The sequence below is a fragment of the Dromiciops gliroides genome, chromosome 2 (assembly GCF_019393635.1).
Source record: "Dromiciops gliroides isolate mDroGli1 chromosome 2, mDroGli1.pri, whole genome shotgun sequence".
Lineage (NCBI taxonomy): Eukaryota > Metazoa > Chordata > Mammalia > Microbiotheria > Microbiotheriidae > Dromiciops > Dromiciops gliroides.
This window is the reverse complement of record NC_057862.1, coordinates 298,119,208-298,132,842: the sequence shown is the minus strand read 5'-3', so window position 1 is coordinate 298,132,842 and position 13,635 is coordinate 298,119,208. Positions and strand designations below refer to the sequence as shown.

Here is a 13,635-nt window from a genome sequence, read left to right as displayed (position 1 = left end):
TGAGGCTGTAGAGTAGGGTTTTATAAGGGAAGGCAGAGGGAGAAGTGAAAAGCCAATGAATTATGGTTGGTTACAGGGATTTCAGAATTCTTCAACGTGAAGGTGGTACATTTTGGGGTAATGGCAAGGGTACGACCCTCTCTGTGTGTAGATGAGGTAGGTTGGAGGAGTAGCTCATGGGAAGCTGGTGTGTTTGAGAGAGTCAATATGTAGACTGAAGTCCCCTATTAAGAGGGCAGGAGTTGGGGAGGAGAAAAAAACTATGAACCATGTACTGAACTCACTGATGAAGGTCTATAGACAACAACTACAAGGATTTTGATTGGATAGTAGATATGACTAGCACGAACCTCAAAGTAACAGTAGTTTCTGAGTGATTGTGGTAGGAAAGAACTAGGAAGTAGCCATGTGGAGCAAGGAGTATTCCAACTCCCTACCTCTACCAGTGAGCAGGGAATAAGTGAAGATGCATCTAGGTTAGCCAGGGAGGCTGTGTCATCAAGGGGAAGCTAAACTATAGTAAGAGCTAAATGGAAGGAGTGGAAAAGGAAGAAATTTAAGATAAGAAGTTTCTTGCCCATGGAATAAGCATTCCAGAAGGGAAGGGAATTAGGGTGAAACTTTGGGGTGGGAAGGTTGAGGGGGATGGGAATGAGGAACTGGGTTGTAGGAGTTATTAAATGAGGTTTAGATGATAACCTGCAGGCATTAAGAGGCATTGGGATGTGGAGGGTATGATGGGTGTGAGAATGTTCATCATTGAGTGGAGGGTGCCACTCCTCTATCCTCAAAGGACAGGCACAGCTGGAGATAGGAGGACTGAAGTCAAAGAGATGGTTGTTTTTCTTAGCACTGGAGGTTCTCCATATCTCAGGTGAGGGACTGGGCTAGCAGCAGGATGTAAAAGATCCCTCGTACTGGTACAGATGGAAACGGTTGCTTTTGGGGGAGATGGGAGATTCCCTGTCTGGCCTCCAGCAGCCTTTCTTCAAGGGAGAAGCAGCACCCAGCAGAAGATGGAAAGCCAAACATTTTGGCATATTTGGCAAAGGCAGGCCAATCAATTTTTACCAATTTTATCAGGTAATTAAAACATCAGATAAATAAACATGTATTAGCAAAAAATCCAAGTATTGTGAACATCTAATTTACATTCTCTGATTCAAAACCAACTATCTTACCAATAAACTTTGAAAGATGGAATAATGCCTTTTCTCTTCAATTCTCAGCACAGCCAATCAACATTCAGCCTTTGTTATAATTATATGTGTCAAGATCTTAAGTATGGAATAATTAAAAGAGAGGGTAAAAAAGAACTTATTGAAGAGATGACTTCCTCTAACTAATAATAACTTCAGAAAGCTCCAGTTGCTAAGAAGCAATTGGAATACTGTAATGACAAAGGCTAGATTTCCACATGTAACCTTTTCATAGTAACATGCAAAGCTTGACCTGTGTACCAAGTTTTGAGGTAAAGGTAAAAAAAAAAAAATTGCGTCTAATTTATCTGTACATATTAGTATGAAATCCTTTTCATTAGGACTGTATCAAAGAATAAGTTATAATCCAAAGAAGTATGGGGCAGTCAGAGTCATTCAGTATTAACTCCCTCACTGCCTAAGGCCAGATTTACAGTAGACTTCCCAATGAAGCAGTATGGAAGGTGACATGGACTATGTTCTAGGTATTGTTGGTTTACCAAGGGAATTCCCATTTCTCAATCAGAAGAAGCCCTGAGAGCCCGCTGATAGAGCTCTTCTTTACAGGAGTACCATTAGATTACTTTCAAATTTGCCACTAATAGACAAATGGTGAATTTTTTCCAGTTAGGATTACCACTACTAGCAAAGTTTAACTTTAAATTAAAAAGGTGTTTTTTTTCTAATAGATTTTATATTTCAGCTTTTCAATCATGTTAGGGAGGGAGCATGGAATAGTGTCAAGTCTAGGTCCAGCATAGCCTGGTTATTAATTGGTGTAGTCACTGTACTCGTCTGAACTGCAATTTCCTTCTCTGTAAAAATGAGGATGATTATATTTTCACTCCTTACCTTATAGATCTGTTAGTGAAGAAAGTGCTTTTTAATATAGAAAGCACCAAAGAAATGTTAGCTTTTATTACTTCTGAACTATCCAAATTCCCCACATCCTTTTTAAAAGCTTAAAATTCCCCATTTAGTACTATAATTTAATATAGATCTGACCACAGAAGACTTTTCAGAGAATCACAGATCTCAAGGTTGGAAGGGACGTCAGGGGCTATTTAATTGAACCCCATATGTTACTGAGAATTTCCTTTACAAAACTCCCAGATGTTTTTTAATCATTTTGACTTCTTGGCAATAGCATTCTGAGTTATATTCATGCTACTGTGTGCTTTCATTTCTACATCATAGGACACAGAATTTAGAGCTACAAGGAGCCTTTGAGATAATATAATAATATAACCTCCTCATTTTACAAAGGAAGAAACTGAGGTCCAGAGTCACATAGAAGACATGGGATCAAGTTCCAGAGAAGTACTATCAACTTCTGAGATTTACTTCACTTTTTCATAGTTTTAGCAATGTAGGAAAATAAGGTTAAACCAAACAGAGAAAAGGCAATAGAATGGAAAAGACAAAAGAAAAAGGAAGAAAAACAGCAGAGAATGCTATCACCAACAGGGAAAAGCAAACACTGAATAGCTGACAGTATTCAGTTATAGGGAAGTTCTCCAAGATCAGGTGACTTCCACTGATAAGTCTAAGATGTTATAAGTTACTTTCCTTAAGGATTTCATTTGCTCTTACTCTTACTAACCTATTTCTTTACTTCTGCATTCCTAAGACACAGAAAACCACACTAAAAGTGAAAGCTAAGTCTGCCTTGACTAATGGATTTTCTTATTATCATTTTCAAAATGTAAACAGAAAGGCCTTGAAAAAAATATCTCTGCTAATTCTTTCAGATAGCCTTTTATCCTAGTTAGTTGAAATGTCACATACTCAAATATAAGAAGAATTGGATATTCACATAACACATTTGTGTACTTGGGCTACTATAGTGGCCAAAACCACATGCAGAGTCTTCCTCCTTTGCTTAAATTGGACAACCCTTAGAAAGGCAACGTCTTTTCACATAAGTTTAAGAAAAAATTAAGAATTGTTTTTTAAAATTATTTCTTGTAGTTCATGAATATAAATTTTTAAATTGTCTAAATTTGTTTATTCAAATCCTGAAAAGCCCATAAAAATGTTTCACACCACCCAATATTTCAGAGGGCTGGTATGTGCATTTCCTTAATGTTGTTTTTATTAACTACAGTTTGGCTACACTAGTTTCACTTTGATGAAATAGACTAAATTCTTCCCTTTCTGCTTCCATAACCAGGTTTTTGGGACATTGCTGGAAGCAGACAGCGTTGCTGGGTTACAAATTTCTACCCACTCCCTTAGTGATATAATCGAGATTGATAGGAAATTTTTAAAAAATCAGGACAGATACAAAAGGAGAAATTCTGGTCCACCAAGCTAACTTTGCCTTTTAGGAACATTATTTTCTTAGGAACACATTGCTAACACATGTAATCTACAACCTCAGAGGGTTATACTGGAATGTATCAGAGTAAAATCAGGAAAACTCCACTTTCATATTCTTAAAGGTGGGAAGGGTTGTATTTTATTTTTTGAGAAAAATATGTAAGAAAAACAACCAGAAGGAAGATGTCAAATGGCATACCTTTTAAATATCAATGATGCTCTTGGCAAGGACTGAAACCAAATGATGTACTAATTTGTTCAGATTTGGTTCAGCAAATATTTTGATACTGTAACTTTGTTCCAGCTCAAAAATTTTAGAAAATATATGGTTATTTTTACTGGTCCAAACTCGTTCATAATTTTTGTTTATGAATGTACTTTTTTATTTAGAAAAAAAGTGACACACACCAATAAACATTTGAAAAATTTAACAATTCTGTAATGGATTTCAAATGTCTCAATGAAAAACCAAAGAACAGAGCACAGAAAATTATTTAATAATTCCAACAAATAACAAAAATGTCCATTCTTTGTTATTGTTAATTATGTGAGCATATTTCAAAATTAATGCAAATGCAGAATTTGGGGGGGGAGTAGGAACCTTTGTTTCCCCATCTAATTACTTTGATTCTTCAGAATACCTGTTGATATGCCTTTTAAAATTTGTACTGAGATTTCCTTATCATGTATTTGACATCCACTTTAAAATTATGGGTACATTTCTAATTTTGTTTTTGCTCTCTATAAAATACTCTTTAACAAGATTTAAAACTTTATTCACATTATTTCTAAAAGAGCAAATGACATAATAAAAAATTAAAAGAAACTATATATGCTACAAGAATGCATTTAAGAAATGTCTGAAAATTTTCTGCAATGTTACCATTTTACTCATAAAGACAATATTGAGTCTAGTTCTCTGCTCTATAATATTCACCTGTTCACAAAGAACTATTAGCTTTGATGCTATTTTGTTGTGCCTTCAGTGAAACAAATAAACCACCACCCAAAAACCCCAGTTTAACTGCTGTGATAATGCCATTCCTGAAAATTCAAAAGTTTGTCCCATATCACAAATGTCCCGATTAGTCTAATGATGCCAAATGGAACCAAGAATAAAGGGACAAGAGAAAGCTCACTTCCCCAACCCTAATATGAGAAAAAATAAATAACAACTCTTTGAACAGAGATGGAGAAACATTTAATGATGTGATATAAAGAAAGTGTAGGGGGCAGGGAAGTATGTACATGAATACAACAATGAAAATGGATATGAAAGTGAAGAAGAAAGAACAGTGGAGCGGAGAATAAAAGGGGAAAAAAAGAAAATTCTCAAACTACATTAAACTGTTTTTGCAAAAAAAAAAAAAAAGAACGTTGGCTCAGTTTGTAGCACAGTAAAAAGTTTAATATTGATGCTCACTGGTTCATGGTTGACATACAAAGAGGTATGTGTATTTGTGTGCAAGTCTGTGGGTGTGTATGTGAGAAGGGCAGGTGGAATGAAATTTGTAAAAATATAATGACAAAAGGACATTAATTTTAATAATAATTCAGCCTTTTATTGAACTTAATGCTTAAAATGATATAAATAAAATTTTTACCAGTCCATTGGTGTGATTGCACATATCCCATAAAGGAATCAGAGCCAGTGTCACCCGGGAACCATCTTCAGTTGGAATCTGATTTTGTCGTGTCATAACAGAAGATACTGCCCACCTGAAAGAGTAAGAAATTCACTTTATCTAGGGTGCAAGGATATAAGTGCAAATTAAGATGTAACAATGAGAAACTCAAGTTTTCTGTTCCCACAAATTTTCAAAGCCTTCTCCTCAAGCAGGGAAGGTAATATTTAGTCTTTTTAACATCATTTAAGTAAAGATTGAAGGAAGGGTAAAAGGAAGAAAAGAAGTAAAGGAAATTTTAAATTTCAAAGGAAATCAGAAAGCAAAGGATTAAGAAAGGATATGTTTTGTTTCCACAAAAAGGAGATGGAATTGGGTATTATGAGGTTGGCATTAATGGGCCCAATAAGGTTTGCTGTGGCTCTTTATTACAAATAACATGTCATTCCTTATAAAAAGAAATGCTCTAACCTCCTTTCTAATCAAATGCTGACTCCGCATCTTATTTCAATTTCAGCCTCAATGAAAAGTAAAGTCTATTACTATTTTATGATCAGAAATCCTCTAAGAATTGCATCGTGTGGTGTACATTATTTTCTGATTACTTTGCATAGTGATTTAAGTCTTTTTGTTCAAAAAAGATGACCCTCCTTGACACTAAAATATGCTACTTAAAAAGAAAAAAACACCTCCAGACCACCATACTAATCTTAATCTCAAGTGCCATTTGGCTATCTAAACTAATCCCCCTCCACTTCAGTTTAATGGCAATTTCTACATGGCTATTAAAATACTGCTACTTATCCACTCTATTCATTATAACTTCTGAAAGAGTATCACTGTTATGATGTTTTAAATGGTCACAGCAGGCTTACTTCTTGTTGAAGCATTTCCCTCACTTTTTAAGACCCCCCAATTTCACGTGAAAAACCCCACCTTAGAAAACACAGTATACCAACCTGTAGTCCTCATAAGTGAAAGAATCCTTCAAGGGCAGTTTGTTGGCATTAGGATGGGTCTGGGAATTAGAAGTTTTAAGAAAGGAGAGAAAAGAGAAAAAGGGGGAAACAGAAATCAGTCAGCAGAATTTCATTATTTAGCTGCCTAACAGATCCTAACAAGAGCCAAATGAAGCAGGAGGCGTCCAGCCGTGCTACAGAGGGATCATCATGCTATTATGCTCTCATACATCACTGTCAACTTAATTTGTTGTGCCCAGCAGCCGCCATAAATCTGCTTCTTCATATTTCGAGACTGGAACCCACAGACACCACACAAAAATAAAATTTAAGGTGGACTGACTCTCCAAAAGGTAGAGAATAATTGTGCTATAAATGTCTGATCCAGTAAAAGCACGAAGCTTCAGAAGTAGTGATTGTCCTACCCCTCTCTTGCATCTTTATTCATTAATGCTCAAGTATGCATTATGAATTTATTTCAAATCTTTTCTCATGCCAATAAAAGGAATATTCAAAGACACTCTAATAAATTGAAAGTTCCTTCATTTACCTCTGACTCACATCAGTTGGAGGGAAATACATTTTCGTTCTGTTCAAGTGCATTTTACATGCACACATTTATCAAGAAATCAAGAAAAAAACAATATCAAGAAATAATTAAATGTGAGATAATAAATTATATTAAAATGACTAAAGATATTATAGTTAAAATAAAAGCTTTAAGTCTTTTAAAAAATTTTCACTGTTCTTTTCTGGACAAAAGGACAGTTTACAAAATATTTAAAATCTAGCACTTATGAGAGTATATCATATATTTAATATCTTTTCTGCCCACCCTGCCACCCACCTCACTCTAGACCTTTCAAGCACTTTAAAACTTTGCCTCAATTAAGAAATTAAAAGCTGTAACAGTATAATTTCAATCTTCAAGTTCAATTATAGTCTGATAGACAGATTGCAGTAAGTGATCAAATGAACAAATGGTTATTTCTGAGCTACAAATGAAATTTTGCTTGGCTGTATCTTTGCACCACTGTTAATGCATGAAGCTCTATGTAGTATGCAGTTTTTACTCTTGACGCATTAGCATCACAAGTGCATGGTAATTTATCATCTCTCACTGTAATGTACTCGCTGGCACCGTGTGCAGGACAGTAGGGGATGAGGTAAAAGTGGCTCAAACCGTAAATCAATTAGAAAACAAAAGCTTGTGCTCAGTGCGCAATTTTAGGCAAATTATATATTACAAAAGGCTGCCAATTGGGTGTTAGCTCCCAGGTGCCTGCTTTCCCCCCACCCCCTCTAGTCTTCAGCCGTGTTTTAACCCTTTGGAAGAAAAAGAACCAAAGTCTAGTCATATATTCATACAAAACTAATATTGCTTTAAAAAGGAAAATAAAGCAAACATATCTCAAGTCAATATGCAAAATAGCATACTGATTAGGCAAACAGCTTTCAAATGCTAACCAAGGATTGAAAAATCTGCTAAATAAGAAAAAATCACAATCTAGCATAGTACTTTGCACATAGTAGGAACTTAAATATGTTATTAAAAGAAAATTAAATGAAATCACTGTTGATTTAATATATAGCTGAGACAAGCATAGGTCACTTACAGATACTTCTTGACATTTACATTAAAGTTGTTCTCACTGTTTGACAAGATGTAAAAATATGCATAGCCTAGGAATAAAACTGAAGCTTTTTAATTGTATTTTATTTTCAACTATGGATGATTTCTGAGGTTGAGTTTCAGAACAAGGCATTCTTTTATTCTTAAAATTTTTTACATCTCTAACAGTTAAACCATACCTTTCACATTTTATTTACAGTACTAAAAGTGGGGGGAAAGTATGATTTGGAATCTAATCAGTGATAAGTAATTTTTTTAAAAATAGAACTTAAGGTTTAAGAATTTGATTCCAAAAATTTTCTTATCCCCTTAATGCAAAATTAAGAACTTAATGACATTTTTGTAATGTTATAAATTCTGTCTATTTAAATCAAGTAATAAGAAAGCTCAATTCTTGCTGCTTACAAGCATTACAATATGCTTTTAAAAAGTATATTGTATACTATGCCATATGTCACAATTACTGCAAATTTTAAAAAATAGTTTTACTTATTAAGCATGACATGTTGTGGCAATTCTCAAAATTGGACCCCTGAGGGTTTTTCATGACTTATGTGGAAATCTCCCTACATTCGCCGATTTTTGAGCATAACCTGCTACCGACCTGCCACAAAGCAAAAGTAACTGCAGGAACTACCATAATAAAAAAGAAAGAACTCCACAAAATCAAGAAATAATGGGGGGGCCAGATTTGGTACAAATTTAGATCCTATACCTCTAGCATATCTCCATGCCTGGTGACTCATGGCTTTTATTTGAAAAGATTTAGCAATTCCTCCGGAAGAAAAAAAAAATGAACTTACGGATTGATTTTTGTAGGACATTATTGCTGTAAAAATATACAATATTTTAATTAATATTTAAAAGTCTTATGTAAAACTGTATGCTTATAATCAACTTTTATTTTAAAAAAGCTATTTTGTCACAGAACATGAACTTAACAGTTATACGGATGCAAAATTTGATACCATGGATGTTAGCAAATATTTCCATTTAGAAAAGAATCTCATTATTGTGGCACTAATGCCACCTACTGGAGTTATGGTAGAGTAGAGATATGTTTCTAAAGAACGCAATAATCATAGAGTTGTCAGATCTTTTCTACAAAATGATTCATCTACGCAAGGGCAAGACCTTCTCGGCATCATACTTAAATAACAGTTGGGTTTATAGTGGCAATCAAAAGGGCTACCTGCTCAGGTGCCTGTTACTGAGGAAAAAATAATTTTGTTATCTCAAAAAAATGTAATTAATTTAAGAATAAGGTGATTTTTAACCCTTCAAAAATTAGGTAAGGATTTTGTCCATGAAAAGGCTGCATTTAACGTGGGAGACTTGTGAGTAATCAATAATATTCCATTTATCTAAAAAGAATCCCTCAAAAATTAAAAAAAAAAAACATTTCTATTCAAAACAGCTTTTATTTAGAAGTCTTGACAGAATTAATTTTTTAACTTATGGTTTTTCACTGCTAGAGATTAGTGAAATATTAGGAAAATACCTTCAAAAACCCCCATATAACTCATTTACAGTGACCTTGATTTTCCAGAAATGTACTTGACTCAGTCCTTTAGATACTATTTAGCAAAAAAGGCTTTACCTGAATGTTTCTCATTCTCAAGGATAAACTCTATAAAGCTTTTCTTTTTTCCTTCCTACTGTGAGCTACTCTATTTGGTTGCTTTTCTTTGAACGGTTATGCATTAAAAAGAAAAATGTAACAGGAACATAGAAACCTCTTCCTTCTAATAATTAGTTTAGCTGTGATTATAGCTATATAATGTAAATAGCTATATACTAAACAGCTAAGGGGTTCATTAAATAAATAGTTTTCATCAAAGGTCCCATTATATGTAGACTTCAAAGACATTCCAAATATAGGTACCAATATGGGGCAAAATTTGAACCCAGAATAAATTCGTAAATACAATACCTTCTAGAGATTAAAAGAAACAATTTTAAAAGACTGTAAAAACTCTATTACAAGGATTTGTTTTGTTTATTATTTTTTTGTTTAGTGAGATAAAAATTTGAAGTTGAAGAAAAAAATGGTTATTTTCGTAGAGTTGACAAAGAATTAGAGAGAGTTTGCTATTTAAACAGATTCCTTTTTCCCTCATTCTTTGGGTATTATTCTTTATGACATCCAAAGATCTAGCATATTTAATGTAACTAACATGTCTGTAATAATTATAATCTAAAATTTTTAGATTTCAATAAAAAGATCAAAACTAGCTAAACATTACTACATAGATATATATATTTTTTAAACCTGCCATATTGGATTCTATTAGCTATGTCTAAAAAAAAAATCAAGATAAAATAAAGTCAGTACATTTAGTCATATTTTAGTTCTATACTGGACCACTGTGGTGAATTTTAAACATATAAAAGTAAAAGAAATTTGCATTAAAACCTATGATTTACAAATATTTGAAGATATAAAAATGAGCAATATTCTGATTTTAAAAATTGATTTAGCATGCAGCTTCTCTTTATAGTCCCCTGATAAAAATAAAATCTCCCTAACAAACACTTAATAAAACCTGTCAATATATCTAGAAAGAAAAATGACACAAATGCATTAAGTATTAAATACCCTTGGAAAAAGTCACATATTCCATGAATTTTTGATGCACTATCTTGACATTAATGTAAAACCTTGATATTTATAATTGACAGATATTTAATAAAGTATAGGAGAAGATGGCTGCTGCACAGCGTGCAAATTTTTCAGGTTGATCAGGAATGAGAGATACAGAAATGTACTAAAACTAAACAAACAGTTAATATATGTTACACAAATCAGCTGCGGTTTTATTTTAAGCTCAAACAACAAAACCTCTGTGGAGAACCAAAATAAACAGAATTCATTATTATTTGAATTACTAATTCAGAAACATCAAGGATATGTGAAATGGCTTTGAAAAGCTTTGTATAAAGAAAAAATATTTGAGACAGAAAAATTTCCCTTCTAAATACAATGGTATTTCAATATGATAATTTTCAAAAGAAGGCTGTTTGAACTAAAGAGCTGATTAATTGGGGTAAAAGGAATTTGGGCTTTTTCAACCCTAAATGATCTGAGGCATGGCATGTGCTTCAAAATTATACATGTACAGTTACGTAATATTCATCTCTTCTTACAGTGATTTTCTAAGGGTCCCAAATTCTTACTATCTTTGAATAAACAATAATTTGCAATGAGGTCTTTAAGTATACCAACAGGAAAATTGTTTCCCAAATGTAGAATAACAATGTTGATGTTAGCAAAATCCTAAATATTTTTTTTAATTTTATGAATTAATATCCACACAATATGAGCATTTCAGAAAATTACAAGTGCTAGTTTATCAAACTACCCATTTATTAAGCACTCACTGTGTGCCAGGCCCAGTGCTAGGTACTAGGGATACAAATACAATGAATAAAACAATTCCTATTTCCCAAGGCACCTACTTTTTTTTTTTAGTGAGGCAATTGGGGTTAAGTGACTTGCCCAAGGTCACACAGCTAGTAAGTGTTAAGGGTCCAAGGCTGGATTTGAACCCAGGTCCTCCTGAATCCAGGGCCAGTGCTCTATCCACTGCGCCACCTAGCTGCCCTAAGGCACCTACTTTTTAAAGTGTAAGGGTGTCCAAAAGTAATTTTGGAACTAATATAGTAACTCTAGTTTAATGTATAAAACACATTATCGCATGGATAAGTTTTCTAAGTGAAAGTGATATTTCTTTTTCACACTACACCATACTAATTAAGTCTAGCTTTCATTATGATCATAGGATCATAGATGGAGAGCTAGAAGGGACCTCAAAGGTCATCTAGTCTACCCCATCATTTTATAGGTGAAGGAAGTTAAGTGACTTGTTTGTTCATGATCATTAAAAACAAAGGTGAGGGGGACAGTTAGGTGGAGCAGTGGATAGAGCACCAGCCCTGGATTCAGGAGGACCTGAGTTCAAATCCAGCCTCAGACACTTGACACTTACTAGCTGTGTGACCCTGGGCAAGTCACTTAACCCCAATTGCCTCACCAAAAATAAACAAAAAAAAACAAAGGTGAAGATGAACTATGCTCGGAGCTTTTTTTAGATCTCCTAAATTTAAAGGATTAAAGCAGTAAGAAAAGTGCCACTGAACCTTGAATCTGGTCGCTAATGGATGTATATAAGTTATAAGAAGTTCAGAAACCTGACCCATCTAGAACAGACAGAGAGGTATCTGGTATTTCTTTGTTATCCAATAAAATCCTGACGTGCAAGGTCTTAAAGATAGCAACTGTATGACACGGTCTTTGCTGAAACTTACAGTTTCCTGGCTCAAATGATCTTTGAGCACATTTCAGACTTTGCAGAGAGTGGGCGCAGGAGAAGGCAGCATGAACTGACTCAGAGTGTCGTCCACCCACCCAGAGCCTCCTCCAAGCCAATATATAGTAATGTTCCAATCACATGGGGGAAAGGATGGGAAAAATAATGAGATTAAAAAAAATAGGGGCACTGTTGATTGAAAAGAAAGAGAAAAGAGTGGGGGGAAAAATGAGAACACATAGAAAGAAAATTGATTGAAAGGACAGTGAAAGAGAGCCAGTAGAGGAATTTAGAATGAAGTTAAGGTGGAAAACTGACTAGAGTAAGAAGGAAAAATGTAAATTATATAAAGCTAAGAGATTTGGGGATTTTTTAAACTTCTAGATGGAGGACAGTTAAAAGAAGAAATGGAAATAGAGAAGGAAAAGAGATTACTATTAGAGAGGTCAACGAATTATATTTATTTTCTTATGTTTTATTCCTCAAGCAGATCTGCCATGGCTAAATATAATGGCAATCAAGAACAGTATTTCTATTCTATAAATTTAATTCAATAAAATATTAAGTGCCTACTATATATAAGCATTGTGTAAGGTACTAGAAGAAAAAGAGATATTTTAAAAGTGGCTCAGAATTTAAAAGCACCACATAATCTGCAAAATGATTTTTTTCACTATAATCTGATGAGGTAGACAGTATAAGTAATATTTTTCCAAGAGGATATACTTTATAGCAGCCACTCAGTTCTGCATACAATTTGACCATAAGGTGACTTAAATTAGTCCATTTTGTGACTTCCATTATGTACTAAGGCAGTTCATTCCAGCTCCAGAAAACACTAATTTGGGGGAAGTTTTTCTTTATATTCAGCCTAAATTTGCTTCCCTGAAACTTCTAGCCATTATTCCAACTTCTGTCTTCTGTGGGCAAGCAAAACAAGTCTAATTATAGCCCTTCAGATACATGAAGACAGTTATTATTCTTCCTCTATCCCCCTCCCTCCCCCCCCCATGCCAAAAGTCTTCTCTCCAGGTTAATCATCCTTAATTCCTTCAACTGAGTTGCATATAGTATGATCTTGAGATGTCACCATCCTGATCATTCTCTTGATATAAATTTATCCTAAAATATGGTACCCAGAGGTGAACACAATATTCCTGTTGTGGTCTGACAGTGTCAGAATACAATGAGACTATCATTAATCTAGTCCTAAGCATTACACGAAATGAAATTCTATAAGCTTGCTTAGTTACCATATCTCATTGATGACTCACATTGGGCTTGAAGCCCAGTAAAGTCCTAGCCAAGTTTACCCCAACTTGTACTGGTGAAATTGATTTTCACAACCCAAATGTAAGATTAAAACTTCAATTGTATTTGATCAGATTTGACCTTGTGTTTTAGTGTATAAAGATCTTTTTGGAACTCTAACCCAATGTTAACAATCCTTTCTAGTATATATGTGTAAATATATAATACATGCATATGTATGTGCTTATCCAACTGAATGTAAGTTCCTTGAGAGCAGGGACTATTTAAGTTTTAGCATACTCAGTGCCTAGTAGCTAGTATGTGCTTTGCTCATTT

General features: G+C 34.0%; 1 protein-coding gene across 2 annotated transcripts in view; it reads right to left on the bottom strand.

Moving 5' to 3' along the window:
- Positions 1 to 13,635, bottom strand: part of SETD3 (SET domain containing 3, actin histidine methyltransferase) — a 123,894-nt gene that overhangs the window by 17,499 nt on the left and 92,760 nt on the right. For both annotated transcript variants that reach the window (XM_043986337.1, XM_043986336.1), the window contains exons 7-8: positions 6,106 to 6,164; positions 5,126 to 5,240 (exon numbers count right to left, since the gene is read on the bottom strand). In XM_043986337.1, the coding sequence (XP_043842272.1) occupies positions 5,126 to 5,240; positions 6,106 to 6,164 (174 nt within the window). The remainder of the gene's footprint in view (positions 1 to 5,125; positions 5,241 to 6,105; positions 6,165 to 13,635) is intronic.